Source organism: Zootoca vivipara, chromosome 8 (assembly GCF_965207765.1).
Source record: "Zootoca vivipara chromosome 8, rZooViv2.hap1.1, whole genome shotgun sequence".
Taxonomy (NCBI): domain Eukaryota; kingdom Metazoa; phylum Chordata; class Lepidosauria; order Squamata; family Lacertidae; genus Zootoca; species Zootoca vivipara.
Genome location: NC_142591.1, coordinates 12932585 through 12948189, shown reverse-complemented (window position 1 = coordinate 12948189; position 15605 = coordinate 12932585). Strand labels below are relative to the sequence as shown.

The following is a 15605-nucleotide window of genomic DNA, read 5'->3' as shown; positions in this document are numbered from 1 at the left end:
GTTTGCTAGCCGTGGCAGAGATGACTTAACTAACATACTCCATGCTTTGGTAACTTCCACATTGGATTTGGAAATTCCAACTGGCCCAAAATGCAGTGGCAAAATTACTGGCTAGAGTTGCCTTTAGAACACATATAGCCCCTGTTATAAAACCACTGCATTGACTACCAGTTTACCTCTGGGCCCAGTTCAGGGTGTTCCCCTTCAAATATGGAGTAAGTTGGTTCCTTCCTTTTTTCAGTGACCCAGGATCTCGTTTATCTTTCTTTTTGTCATTGCCTATTTACCAGTTAAATATTTCTCTTTCAGAGACTGTATAAATCCGCCTTCAATCTCCCTTCCAAGTAAACTATATGTTTTTATGTTTTCTCTTGAGGAAGCTGCATGGATAGCTTTCTAGTATGTATTTGTACTCTTCACTAATACCGGTAGTTAAAATGGATGGGATTCGATTAATAGGGCCCTCTAGCAGAAACCCAAACAAAAGGCCTTCTCCTCCCCCCACATGCCCCCTAAAATTGGCTCTGGGGAGTCATGAAAACCCCCAAGAACAGTGCACAGGGGAAGGAGAGAGGAGGTAGTTCCTTCAGCCAACCAGCAGTACTTGCCCTGATGAAGAGATCTCCTTAACACTAAGTTGAATTCCTCCCAGTATTTTTTTTAAATATGTAGCCAGTCTGATACAGTTGCAAAGGCAGATATGGAAGAGTGAAAGGATTTGCTATTTAGTAGCTGAAGAAGTCTCCTTTCAATGGATTGAAAAGGAGATGGTTGGTCATGTGATGTTGGGGGCATCAGTTGACTTTAGTCATTGCTTTGAGGGAGGTATCTCTAAGGCTTTGGTTATTCAGAACATTTTTAATATACTTACTTTTTCATGAACTGTTTTGCAATCAGTGATTGTTTACCTGAGCTTTGTTTCTACAAGAGTAGTAGAATCACCTTTCTGTATCCCTTCAAATCCCTCTTCAAAATGTAATGCTTCTACAAAGTCTGACTCAGCCTCCTAGCCCTATCCTAATTGGATTGCAAGCCTTTTGGGATAGGGATGAGCTTCTTACTTCGCATATTGATGAACGCATATTGATAAAGTGTTGTGCATAATGGTGGTGCAATCAATGGTGATAAGGTTTTAGAAATTTTGGTAGTTCTTTGCAGGGCTTTTTAAAGCTGGAGATCACAATCACCTCTCAGGTGGGCACCATTGCCATTTTAAGAGAAGGAGGGAGAAGCTCATGGTGAGCTCGTTTTTATAGAAAAATAGCACTGGTTCTTTGTGATAACAGATATTCATTAAGCTTTTTTGGTTTTTTACAAAAAATAATGAGTCTCGTTCTGCTTTTCTATCTTTTTCATAAAGATGCTAGAAAAGCAACTGATAAATTCTAGAGTTACGTGTTCGTGTCATATGTGTTATGTTTATCCCTAACAGAATCTGTAGAAATGGGGGGGGGGGAGTGCTTATTAACCTTCCGCGTCAAGCTGCCACTTTAATAAAAACTCCTACGAATTCAGCCCAACAGATGCATCTTAGATGCTTGCATTTCTGTATTCAGCGGGAGTTTGAAAAGCAAGTCATGATCGAGAACAGCCTTTCCCATTTTAAAATAAAAATTGTTAGCAAATAAAGCCTTTGGGAATAAAGCAGCAGAGTGGGGTTGGGGAATCAGTTTGTCACTGTATGAAACAGTTCAAAATGAGAAGCTGAATTGGGTGATGAATATTCATCTCTGCTTTCAAGCTATTAGAGGTGTTAGGAATACCGGAAGCTGTGTAATTGCTAGCATTTTGTTTGTGCTTTTATAATCCCTTATTTGCCACGTCATAGAGTTACTTCATCCTAACTGGGAGCAGACACTAACCAGCTCATGTGACTACAAAATTCCAGCACAGCTTTGGGTGGCGGCGGCGGCGTGTGTGTGTGTGTGTTTGTTTGTTTTTAAATCGGTAATATGAGATGTTACTGACCTTTCTAAGAAATCCTCAGTGGTTTATTTTGCCTGGAGCAGATGTCTGGTTACAAACTGGCAGCATGAGACCATTAGTCATTTTCAGCGAACCTGATAGAACTGAATCTTCTGGCCCATGCTGGGAATGGGCTACAACACTTGTCACAACTCCTACCGTGTTTCTCCAAAAATAAGACACCGTCTTATATTAATTTTTTTTCAAAAACAAAACAAAACACAGTGGCTTATTTTCAGGGGATGTCTTATTTTTTATTAAGTATGGTACAGTTTAACCTGCAAGGTTAAACTGCCTATCACCATGGCTTATTTTCGGGGTATGGCTTATTTTCAGAGAAACACGGTAGGTAACATCCTGAGTGTGTGTCCCTCTGTGTTTAAGCAGCTGTCACCAAAACAAAGCCCAAACTTCAAGTCAAACATTCTTATTTCACTTCACTTGCTAAATATTTCTGTCTGTATGGGCATGCATAGCCTCTTAAGCTAGGCAGGATTTATCCTGGGACAGGCAAGTAAGAATGTGATGGAAGGGGAAAGTGGACTCAGGCAGCATGCTGTGAGGCAGCAGGAGGAGGTCCCTTAATAATAATAATAATAATAATAATAATAATAATAATAATAATAATAATAATAATAATAAATATATTATTATTTATACCCCGCCTATCTGGCTGGGTTTCCCCAGCCACTCTGGGCACCCAGCAGAATACATAATACAGAATACGTATTAAAAACATGATACTTCTCACAGTGAGCGAACTTCCAGAAGGCCCTTGCAGCTGCATCTCAGTGTCTGGGCTGAATGGTGGGGGTAGAGATGCTCCTAAGCTGAGGCCATTTAGGGCTTTAAAAGTCCACAGTGTGTACTGAGGCCTTCCCGGGATCCTGTTCCCACCTCACCCCATGTATCCTACAAAGAGCTGTTCCTGAAGGTTGTGGGGACCCTATGAAGAGTCATTTGCAGCTGGAAGGAGAATTCAGCACCTATTCATGATATAAGTGCCTGCTTAAGAAAAAAGAAACTTTTGGATCAGAAGAATCTTTATTTGCATCAGCCGCTAGCCATAGCAATAAAATAAAATAAAATGTACTGAAGAAAGAGCTAAAAACTTACCTATGCGAAATACATTTTAGAGCAGGCATGTCAAACCTGCGGCCCTCCAGATGTTTTGGCCTACAACTCCCATGATCCCTAGCTAGCAGGACCAGTGGTTGGGGAAGATGGGAATTGTAGTCCAAAACATCTGGAGGGCCGCAGGTTTGACATGCCTGTTTTAGAGGTTTACATCAATAATCAAATAATAGATCTTATCCTAATTGCCCCTGCTTAAAAAAATGCAGTTTTTGCTGTCACCTGATTAAATTTTTTGAGTCCTGTCCTGACTTCAGTTTTCAGTACATGTAAGTCTGGGTAACAGAGTCTTTGCTTCTTCACTTTTGAGGGATAAAGCTAATGCGCTAGGAGGCTTAACGTGCATAGGCACCAATTACGTGGCACAAATACCAGGTAGGCCCAGGGGTAGAGGTGAGGACAGGTTGGACAGGTGCAGCTCTGCTGCATGCATTACTCAGCATCTGAATAAGCTTTAAATGACAAAATGTTACACACTTTTTTGTTTGTTTGCTTGCTTGCTTGCTTGCTTGCTTGTTGCGACAGCAGGAGGAGAAAGAGATCAGCTTAATAATATTTCATTTTAAACTGGGTGATAATCCCTACGTATATATTTCAAGGTCTGCAGGTGAGGGAGAAGAGAGGCACAGGGATTTGGTTTTCTTAGGGCTTTGATTTTTGATCTGGTGATAAACCAAATATTTCTTATTAAAACCATTTCCACACTCGTTATTTTATAAATCCAAATTTTATGAATCCAGTCAAATAAGCCACTTTAGGATTTTTTTAAAAATAAAATAAAAGCAGCATAGAAATCACACACACACACCCCCAAAAAATCCAGTGAATAATCAATGCAAAACAAAACCAAGTGGATGTTTTATTATTTTGTTATATTAAGGAATAAAGCCATCAGTGCACTACCAGAATCATAAAAAATTGGCATCAACAGTCAGGGGAACAGCTGAGCAAAGATGTATGTTTTAGCAAGATACAGACGCACCTCACTGTTAGTGCTTGCCAAATTGCAGAAATCATGGAAATGGGCGAGAAAGAGAGTGGGTATTTCCAAATGCCTTGTGCCTCCTCAAGGCAGTTTTCTACTGGATTTTGTTGGACAGGTTAGACTGCTTTTGCAATAAGGAATATGATTATTTGTTTTAAAAGAAAATAGGCAGGAAGAGATAGTTTGATACCTTGATATACCCAGTTGCAATTAAAGCGCTCAGTACTGTCCACACAGTTTTGGCCATATATTTTGGTCACCTGTTGCCTCTTGTTGTCACTGAGCTTTCAGGCCTTTCTGCAACATACATAAGAATAGAAGCTGTAAATCTGAGTGGCAAAGTTCTTGTCCTGCCCAGCATTGACAGAAGTGGTTGAGGGGTTAAAAAAAAACCTTTGAGAGCAGGAAAAGCTCTTGTGCAGAAATGTCAAGTACAATTTAAGATGTGGCAGTTGCATTCGCTGTCTTTAAACGAGGTTGGAGTTTGAGTGCCACTTTACAAGCTAGGGGGTGGCAAATGTGTATTTGTTACTGTGTGTATATGTATATCAGGGAGCTGGTGCAATTTCCTGGCATTCAGGTGGTAACATGCATTTCTTCTGTATATATGCTACATTTTTGTGCACAAATGTGTAGTTGCAGATGGACCTATGAGAGTAGTTGGACCCAGCAATCGGGGCAGCAAGTTGATCTCCAGGAGAGGCCTAACCATCATATTATGGCTATAACTGAGGATTAGTTTTGCTGAGTAACCAAAAGGTGAAATTATTTGAGAGCAAAGTCCCTGTTTGTTTTATTTGTTGGTGAGTCTTTAATGTTTGTTTTAATTTTTCAGCTGGGAAGTCATTGATTCCAAGTCTGAATACAGGATCAGGCTGAACCAGTGCATAGAAGAAGCAATGATGAGTTTCTTTGTCTTTCTCCAAGAAATGTCTCACTTCAAAGAACAGAACCCAGGCAAGGTAAAACGAGGCTTGCAATTTACCTTGCTCCAATGAATAAACTTCCTGATACTTTGTGTCAATAATCAATGTATAAACAAGGATGTTAACAGCAGAACCATATACATGTGTACTTAGTGGTCCCATTGCTCTTGAGGGAAGGCAATGCTAACATACTCAATAGCATAAAGCATAAAGCTATGTTTATGGGTGCCGGTTGTGATGAAGCACTATTTAGCCCAGGAAAAAATTTCCAGGATCCCTTTAAATATTGGAAAAGATGCTGGGATATAACTTTGGATTGTAGTCAGCAGCACACTGTCTCACTGTTCTGTCCAGCATCCTTTCCCAACATTGCAAGTGCTTTTCCTGGTGTTGCACCACTTGAATCATGCAGGACAGCTACTTAAGATCGCAAAATATGTTGGACCAGGTCTCATTATGAGCTGCCAATCAGTTTTGGGATTAATGAAATCTTACAGGTATGAATGTGTACAATAAATTAAATTACTCTCCCCACTCCTCTTTTAGGCATTGTTGCAGATGCCAGCAGTAGTGAGCTGACTTCTGCACGATGACTAGGAGAATGTCTGTTAGTAAAGAGGGATGCCTGTACAGTGGTACCTCGGGTTAAGAACTTAATTCGTTCTGGAGGTCCGTTCTTAACCTGAAACTGTTCTTAACCTGAGGTACCACTTTAGCTAATGGGGCCTCCCGCTGCCGCCATGCTGCCGGAACACAATTTCTGTTCTCATCCTGAAGCAAAGTTCTTAACCCGAGGTACTATTTCTGGGTTAGCAGAGTCTGTAACCTGAGGTACCACTGTATGCGGAAACACCTCTTGCTTAAAATACCAGATTTGGAATAAACTGGGCTAAAACTAGCAGCAGGTTAAAACAGCTCCTCACTTCCCAGAAAGCACACACACACTCCAGTTGTATGTTGTGCATGTGCACATCTCTCACACCACCATGGGATATCTGAAGAAGCAGAGGGCAGTGTTCAGACTGGCCACCCAAAGTCATATTACTCGCTGTTGCCCTCCCCACAACTTTGTATTTCCTTTGCAGTTGAAGTGGGGGCTCAGCCACCAGAATGATTGGGTGGGGATGCAGCTGAGCTGCAGAAGAAGCTTTTCTCTGAGCACCTCAGTCACACGCAATGTATTGTGGTGTAAAGGAAAGTGAGTGACAAAGACACAAAATATAATCCCCTATGGGTAACAAGCATTTTCATCACTCTTCTGATTTGTTTACTAAAATGATGGTGATGGAAGGTAGCTCTACAATTTTTGCTGTTGGTAAGAACATGTTAAAAGCCATGTTTTAGTTTAGATACTGAAGGTGGCGGTGATATCTCTGATCATTACTTGATGCTTTCTCTTAAACAGTTTTGCCTCCTGGTCTGCAGTGTGTGTACATTCTTCACAATCTTAGGAAGTTACATTCCTGGAGTGGTACTCTCTTACCTTCTATGTAAGTTGCTTCCAATTCTTAAGGGATGCAATAGTTACTTTACTTTCGGGGGAGGGGAGCAGATTCCCATAGCAACAGGCAAACCACATTCTGCACAGAATTCACCATTGCAATTAAGATGCTTGAAAAGAAGACAAAATCACATTTTTCCTGGCAGCAAAATAATTGTGGCTTAAATGTTAGGAAAATGTGATATTGACAAAGCTGAAGTTCTTAAGGGCAAAAATCTGGATTCACTGAATAAACGAAGCAGTAAATCCATATTTAGTTCCTTAAAGAGATCATGCTGCTACAGTGCTATGGAGCTTTTAGGCTGCAGTCTCATAAACTGGTACATTAGGAGTAAGTTCCATTGAACTAATTGAGACTTAGCCACTATGCTACACAAACTCCCCACACAAGATTTTCTTAGATGCTGTGGATCCCACTAAACCCACACAGTGCTTTATTTAGCAATAGATATTTCTAACTTGCATGTTCCTTGGAAACAGACCATTTTATATGCTTCAAGAAGGATTTGTAAAGAGTATTCAAAAAATGGCATATCTCAAAAGTTTACTTTTTTGCAAACTTGTTGTAAAAAATTGTAGAACTAACTTATTTATATTTCCTACTTCTGTTGCAGTACTGTGTGCCTTCTTGTGCCCACTCTTCAAATGCAATGAATTTGGGCAGAAAGTATTTAGCAACATTAAGCCGCTTCTGCTGAAACTGGACTTTGGCATTTGGGACTATATCAACCAGAAATTGAAAGAGAGAGCTGGTAAGCAGGCAGCTTTGAATAGCTTTTCCTCCCTGTGTAATTGTCAGCTTTCTTGAGGAAAGAAGAAGAGGTGTGTTATTTTTGTGGTTGCCAGTTTATCCACAAATACAAACAAATACCAAAAAAAAATAGGCTTTCCATGAGCGATAAGAGTAAAGTTTCAAAACCAAACAATGTTGTGTATCTTGGGGAAAAGAATATTGTTACTACGTATGCATTGTAAAGCAGTGTGCATGTAAAACTTTGTGTAGAAATATATAATAAATAAATGGTATATAAATAAATTTTACACATGTAGAATTTATGCACATAAATCTCTTGATTTTTTTGTTAGCCGCAACAACAAAAACCTAGGAATGTTTGACAAACAAAGTATGTAACGGAAAGCTAATTGGTTGTAATCTTTTCCAGAAATTATAAGAACAAAGTTGGCAGATGACAACAGTGAACTAGATGTATCAGCCTTGTGTCCTAAGGTAGGTTGGTTCTATATTGAGTTCTCTAGACTACAAATAAGCATATTGACTGTTGTGCTTTCGTTGTCCAGAAAGAGAAACATTTCTCAAGCGTTGTCCACTCCTTTCTACTTGTTTGCTGCAAATCTACCCAGGTGTGCTGGAATTTCAAGACGTTTCTACAGCCTGAGCCTGTTTATTCAGAGGCATGTCAGACTTGAGATCAGTAGAACTTGCTCAGGAGTGAGGGCACACAGGACTGCAGCCTAGAGTAATGTAGGAGACATTCTTTCTCTGAACCTGCTTTTTGGCATGAGAGGTTTGTCTTGTGAATGCAACAGGTACCATCATTTCAGTCCGTGGAAATGAAAGTCACGACTCATCAAGCAATTAGAAACAGGGCTCTGATTTCTACAGCTACGCTGATATTATAGACCCTTTGCAACACAAAAAGATTTCATCACAATACAAACTTCACATGTCTACTTCTTCAGCACCTGAAGGATGCAGATAATGGCATTAGCAGTCCTGTATTGACATTCAAAGTGTATATATGATGGGGGATCAGGATCCCACAAGCCCATTCCCTTCTCCCTACAGCACACAGCCCTCACTTGTTTATGCATTCAATCTAATGTGTATATATAAAGATAGGGGAGGAAAGTTTGCCGCAGTGTGCATTACTTTACACTTGCATTGAACAGTATTGCCATTTCAATGCAATCAGTATGGAGAGATCCTTCTGGAGCATCTCACAATCCCTCGTATTGTGCATTTAACAATGTATTGTTAAAATACATTACTATACACTGAAGCAACACTAAAATATTGTTGCTGCATAATTTTCCCTTCTTGTATCTTGTAGTTAGAACTTTACATTCCACAAGTATATAAAGCAAGAATTTCTCGGGGTGCTATCTGACAAAGTTATACCTAGAGTAGACTCATAGAAAACAATGGACATAACTAACTTGAATCCAACTATTTCAATTACATCAGTGGATTCAAGTGAGTTAACTTGATTGAATTCACATGGCGTAAGTTTTAAATGTGTAGGTATTCAGTTTAGCCTAGAATTTAAGAGTGCCATACTTGACAGTTTTCTCCCCCCCCCCCTCAAAATACAGGTTAGCCCTACAGTTGTGGCCAGAGAGATGTCTGTATCAGATACAGATATATCAGAAGTATCTTGGACTGACAACGGGACTTTCAATCTTTCTGAGGCCAACACTCCACAAACAGACACATCTGATGGTACGTGCATCTTGCTTCCAAATTTGTAGGGGGTTTCTTTTTTGCATATGAAAGCACTTTTATTTAATTCTGTCCCTCTCAAGTCTATTTTTAGTTCACCTTGTAATCTACATTTAATGATTTATGCACAAAATGGTATCTTAAGTAGATACTTTTGTGTTACAACTATAGTGGTAGAAAGGACTAGACACCACCCCCCTCCACTCACAGATGACATTTTCTTTCCTATTCTAACTAAAATATTTGTTCACTAACATTTGCTTTGCAAATGTTGGTAACTGTATCATCAGTGATCACTTCTCAGTGTGTTGTATGACTGAATAAGATGATGTGAGTCACTGAAGAAGCTAAGTAAGGGCAGACCTGATTAGTAACCTGGATGGGGCAACCCAATCAAATAGGCTGGGTATAAATAATAAAATTATTATGATTATGATAAAAAGAAACTGAATGCAATTGAGTGAATTTATAACAGATCAGTTGCATGTGTATATTAAACCAGTGGCCTTCAGCCTTTCCAAATCTTGGGTAACATTCAACAAATTTTACTCAGAGTAGACCTAGTGGCCCTAACTTTGTCCTGTTCATTAAATACATCTGCTCTGAGTAAAACTTAATTGATTACCATTCTTAAAATTTACCTTTTATCTATAACTTTAATATTTACTTCTCTAGATTTATTCTCTCAGTCTTCTTCCTTTCTTTTTCTTTTTGTCTGTTTTGGGGAGGAACTGTTGATGTACCCAATAGGCATTATTTTGTCCTGTTATGGAGTCCTTCCAAGTTGATTTACATGCTGACATTATTATTATTTTTAGTATTGCTGGAAGTGGGCATGACTTTTATTTATTCAATTATTTATTCAATAGAAATTTGTGTTGTATCATGTGTTGATAATGGCTTCTCCTGTTGGCTGTTCAATAGATTTTGATCGCCACGAGGAAGCTTTCGCAAAAGATCTCGCAGAATTTCCATCTGTGGAAAATGGTGCAGGAACAAATGATGATGACGACGATTCAAGCATTGGCATCCCTGTCCGTCAAGAGAGAAAAAAGGAACATCTCTCTACCACATCAGATCGGCGTACCAGGCAGGATAAGGAGGGGCACTCTGCAGCAGGCCTTTCCTTGCCATTGATCAGCGACCCGGCTTTCAGCTTAGTAAGAGCAGTTGCCGGAGATGTTGTTACGTCGGTGGTGTCCGCAGCTGTCAGAGACCAGTTGCAGTCTGTGCAAGGTGACCCAAACTTAAGCGAAGAGACAGATGCAGAGGAAGGCGATGATTTTGAACTGCTTGACCAGTCAGAGCTTGAGCAGATAGAAAGCGAACTGGGGCTTACCAGAGGCCAAGAGGCAGAACCACAAGAAAAGAAGTCTTTAGGCTTCCTCTCAAACTTGCTTGGGGGCCATTAACTGGAGCTGCTTAATAGTATAGAGAAAATAAAATATAGACCATGTGAAATGCAAAAGAAAAAAAGGAAAATGATGAGCTGTAAGCTTTATTATTTTAGATGTGCTGTTATGTCCTCCATGCAAAGTGTACTAACTTGTTGCAGATCAGTTGATGCTGGTAGTTTTGTTTCTGATAGTGATCCCATAGAAAAGAAAAATGTATCTCATTATTTTGTATCAAAGGAATTTAAGAGGCAAGGTTTTCAATATATAGATATAGATATATATAAATTGCCAAATGTAGCTCCCTCGTGGCTGTAACCAAATCCTTTTCACCTCCAGCGTGTTTACTCTTTTCAAGTGTTTAGGAGCAATGCGTCAGGGAGAGAAGATATCAACAGGAATCAAGAAGCCATCATGTCCTAGTTACCTCCTATGTAGCGGAATATCTAAACCTCCAAGAGTAAACAAATGTCTGATAGGCTCAGAGACTCTGAACCCTTTTGCAAATATCTCTGATTTATGACTCCAGACATCATCACTGTAACTGATTGCCATCATTTGTGTTACCTATCAACCAGTGTGCCTCCAGATGTTTTGGGACTACAACTCCCATCATCCCTAGCTAGCAAGACCAGTGGTCAGGAATGATGGGAGTTGTAGTCCCAAAACATCTGGAGGCACACTGGTTGAGAAACACTGACCTATATGAATTCCCAGAGATACTTTTCACACAGGACAGTGTGATGCACTTAAAATTTACTTCAGTTATTGTAGGCCATTAGCCTAACAGAATGGCATAATTTCATGCTTCATGTACTCTTACTAGCTTCACAGCAAAAGGAAAGAACAATACATTTGAGGCAGTATATAAGTCATCTATGTGTAATATATGTATATGCAGTGTGGGGTTGAATTTGGGTTTGGGGCAAGGAAACCAGGGAGGTATTCAGAAACTGAATAGTCAGTCTCCATCAATTCTATGCTCTTAGGACCTAAGTATTACATTGCATCTAAAATGAAAGAGATTGACTGCTATATTCAGTTCCTCCAGAACTTCTGCTTGCAAAAGAAATGTAGAATATTCTATTCCTAGCATATAAGTAGAGGCTGTTGCCATGAAACACTCCTAATTTTAACAATTTGCATATTGTGTGGCTGACTTTGGATCATCTTAAAATGTAACTTGTCTTCTCAGCTTTGTGGTTTACCTTTAAAGTTGACAGTAGCAGGCAGTGCCTTATCAAGGTAAACCAAAGTTTTAAAAAAAGAAATACTGCTAGTTCTAATAGTATGTTATAAAAAGCCAGCAGATTGAGGGACCATATTGGCTGTTTTGATTAATCTCAAACTGTTACAGATTTTTACTGGCATTCTAACAGACAGACATGGTTATATAGTGAGCCTCTAAAAAGTACAGCCCCGGTTTATAGGGTGGTGGTCTTTTCCCACCATAGCTTTCATTTTCAATAGGCAATGTGCGTAGTATCACTGCCCAAAATGTTAACTTGGGAAGGGATGTTAGGAGCTCAATATCCTTCTCTTCCCTCCTGCCCTACGCAAGGTGTTTAAGGAGACCCCAGACAGACAAGACCAAACTACCCTAATGTCAGCTCTCATTCCAAAGCAGCTTGGTCAACTATCTCCATACTTGGCTTGATGATGATTTTACCTCCCATCAGATGGGGGCATGATGAAATGGTTATGCAGAATGCAGGGATTTGGAAGGTACTACAGACTCAAATGGATACTTGCTTATTATTGATTCTGCTAGTGCCTGTGGTTTTATATATCACAGACACAAGCAGAATTTTTGTGTGTGTGTGTGTACGTGTGTACGTGTGTCTGCCAAGTTTTCTGTTGGTTAGGTCGGTGCCTTCATTCTTCAGCCTAGAGTCACATGGATGGAAGTGGATTTAGGCCATGCAAAAGATTGGAGACAAAAACAATAATATTTACTCCCAAGTCCCACTGACTTTCAAGCAGGTTTGCTCCTTAGTGGGTCTAGGATTGCAACAAAGCAATTGCCTAATGCAAGATTCTGACAGTTGTTTCCAATCAAAGATGCCCCACAAATAGTGTACTCACTATCTCAGGTTTTTATGTAGCTCTGGCTTTGATGCCATTGGGCAGTGCTCTTTTATTTTATTTTATTTTAAGAAGTAGTCTATGAACAAATAAAGGAATAGAGGAAAGCACTTCCACCCAAAAGAATGCTGCTCCCATAAATAAAGATATGCTCAGGAGAAGCTCACAGTGACCTCTTCCCCTTGTTAAACATGGGGTTCTTTTTTCATGGTGGAAGTGCAGTTAATCAGACTTTATCCATTCTATAGATACATCCCTTCAATCCTAAACACATTTACTTGGGAATAAGCCCTACTGAATTCAGTGAGATTTACTTCTGAGTAAGCATGCGCCAGATTGCGCAGTTAAATAGTTGAGGCTGCTTAGGGAGAGAGCAGGGAGGGGTTTGAAGAAGACTTGTAAGAAGACTGGCAGAGCATCTTCCTGGCTCATACCAGCTGTGTTGTAAAATGTAACTGTGTGCACTTTATTGTTGTTTTTAGAAGAAATGTTTCAGGGATTTCCAAATATCCAATACTGCGGTGGTACTCTTAAAAGGACTGAAGTTCCAATGTTCATCATTAAAAGCAGCTGGTGGGCCTGCTTGAGACTTCCTGTAAACCAATATTTCTGGTATCGAGAAAAAAAAAGTATGATCGTAATATTATAAAATAAAGCCCCAGTCCTGAAAACATTTGTTTGTGTAGCTGCACTGATTTCTCACTTCGTCCACCTTCAGCAACTTACGCAGAAAAGAGATGTTGTGATTAACTACCATGGGGTCTTTGCATTCTCTTTTGCAAATTTTGAACAGCATTTGGAATATCTATGATACACCCATGGGCTTGATTGTAGGATTTGTTCTGCCCTGCCGCCTTTGAACTGCAGACTTTTGTTTAACAAAGCCCAAACTCCATTACAAACTCACATTTCAAAAACAAGTTTACCATGTGGCAAAAGCTGCAGTTTGAGTCTAATGCCCCCTGCAGCATGGAAAATGACTTGTACACTGCTCCTTGGATTTTAGCTGCCTTTGTTGACATAGGGAATTGATTACCACTTACTTGGTAATGTAATAGCTTCTCTAAGCTCATCCTTGATGGTGAAAAAAAATATTACAAATTCTTAGGCGCCAACACCCAACTTTTAAGTATCAGTTCATCAAAAGGCTGAGTAAACATTTGATTTCTAGAGGTCTATCATGGATATGGTAAGGGGTCTCTTTACCTTTTTATCATGGAGGAGACTCTTAAGAGTCCCATGGACTGCAAGAAGATCAAACCTATCCATTCTGAAGGAAATCAGCCCTGGGTGCTCACTGGAAGGACAGGTTGTGAAGCTGAGGCTCCAATACTTTGGCCACCTCATGAGAAGAAAAGCCTCCCTGGAAAAGACCCTGATGTTGGGAAAGAAGGGGGGGGACGACAGAGGACGATATGGTTGGACAGTGTTCTCGAAGCTACCAACATTAGTTTGACCAAACTGTGAGAGGCAGTGGAAGACAGGAGTGCCTGGCATGCTATGGTGCATGGGGTCACGAAGAGTCATAAATGACTAAACAACAACAAACAAACAAAGATTTCCAATTCTGCTAGTATAGTTCCTCATATTAGTTTTCTGTACTCCAAAACAATAAAAATTGTATCAGAAGTAGCCTTACGTTTCCTTAAATGTGCTCTAGGACATTCTAAGTAAAAACCATCACTATGCTTTACAAATTACAGAGTGATCCATAAAGCACTGGTGGGATCCCTAACCCGCGGGGGTCACAATTTCACCAAAAATCTGACGTTATCCAATTCATTCAAAAATGGTGCCAAACTGTTGCAAATTCTCCCCTGCAAGGTTTGGCAGTGTAAACAGCATGTTTTTATCATAGACCCAAAAAATCAGCCCTCAGCGCCGTAACCCACGGAAAAACATTTTTTTCGAAAAAAATCCCTAATCCGCCAGGTCACAATTTCACCCAAAATCTGACGTGTTCCACAAACATCCTAGTTATTTACAAATGCAGACACAACTATATTACCATGTAAGAAATTGTTCGTGCTTCCTTTTGTTTAAAGAACAGAAGTCGGATCTAATACAGTGGTATCTCTGGTTACGGACTTAATTCGTTCTGGAGGTCTATTCTTAACCTGAAACCGTTCTTAACCTAAGCTACCACTTTAGCTAATGGGGCCTCCTGCCGCCGCGCAATTTCTTTTCTCATCCTGAGGTAAAGTACTTAACCCGAGGTACTACTTCCGGGTTAGCGGAGTCTGTAACCCAAAGTGTTTGTAACCCAAGGTACCACTGTCCAATGAATTGTGGGTACCTCTGGCCTGCAAGGATTTCCCTTACACTCTTTGTCCTGTTCTGCATGTAGCAATACAAAAAGCTACCACTTACACTGGTACTTTGTCAGGCCTCATTTCCCATTGCCCTTGAAACAGGAGAAGAAATTATTTCCCCATTTGTCTGCTTCTGGTAAAGACATCATGATGAGGACCTCTGTATGCTCTGTATGCCCTTCACTTCTCTCTTGCAAACTGATAATATATTACAATTTCCAGTTTAGACCCAGGGGTGCTTTCCGTATTTAAAATTTTAATGTGAGAACTACCCCTTAGACCCTCAAAGCAGAATGGATAAAATACTGAATTACTAAAAATACCTCGGATGTTGTGAAACTGCCTTTTGAAGATGCATACTTGAATGGCGCTGTGGTTAAACCACTGAGCCTAGGGCTTGCTGATCAGCAGGTCGGCGGTTCGAATCCCTGTGACGGGGTGAGCTGCCGTTGCTTGGTCCCAGCTCCTGCCCACCTAGCAGTTCGAAAGCACGTCAAAATGCAAGTAGATAAATAGGAACCGCTACAGCGGGAAGGTAAACGGCATTTCCATGTGCTGCTCTGGTTTGCCAGAAGCGGCTTTGTCATGCTGGCCACATGACCTGGAAGCTATACGCCGGCTCCCTCGGCCAATAATGCAAGATGAGCGCGCAACCCCAGAGTTGGTCACGACTGGACCTAATGGTCAGGGGTCCCTTTACCTTTACCTTACTTGAATGTTAACCCCATTGAAATCAGTAGGAGTTGCTTTGAAATCAACCGGAGTGGAAATGGGCTTAAATTCTTTAGCTTTGTAGTTGTATTCAGATAAAAACACAGATTGGGATTGGTTTCCCACAAGTG

At 40.2% G+C, this 15605-nt stretch overlaps 1 protein-coding gene across 2 annotated transcripts in view; it reads left to right on the top strand.

Moving 5' to 3' along the window:
- Positions 1 to 13124, top strand: part of RETREG1 (reticulophagy regulator 1) — a 45097-nt gene extending 31973 nt beyond the window's left edge. For both annotated transcript variants that reach the window (XM_035124941.3, XM_035124942.3), the window contains 6 exons: positions 4920 to 5046; positions 6416 to 6500; positions 7126 to 7263; positions 7675 to 7739; positions 8846 to 8972; positions 9897 to 13124. In XM_035124941.3, the coding sequence (XP_034980832.1) occupies positions 4920 to 5046; positions 6416 to 6500; positions 7126 to 7263; positions 7675 to 7739; positions 8846 to 8972; positions 9897 to 10384 (1030 nt within the window). In that variant the 3' untranslated portion in view covers positions 10385 to 13124. The remainder of the gene's footprint in view (positions 1 to 4919; positions 5047 to 6415; positions 6501 to 7125; positions 7264 to 7674; positions 7740 to 8845; positions 8973 to 9896) is intronic.
- Positions 13125 to 15605: the final 2481 nt, after the last annotated feature.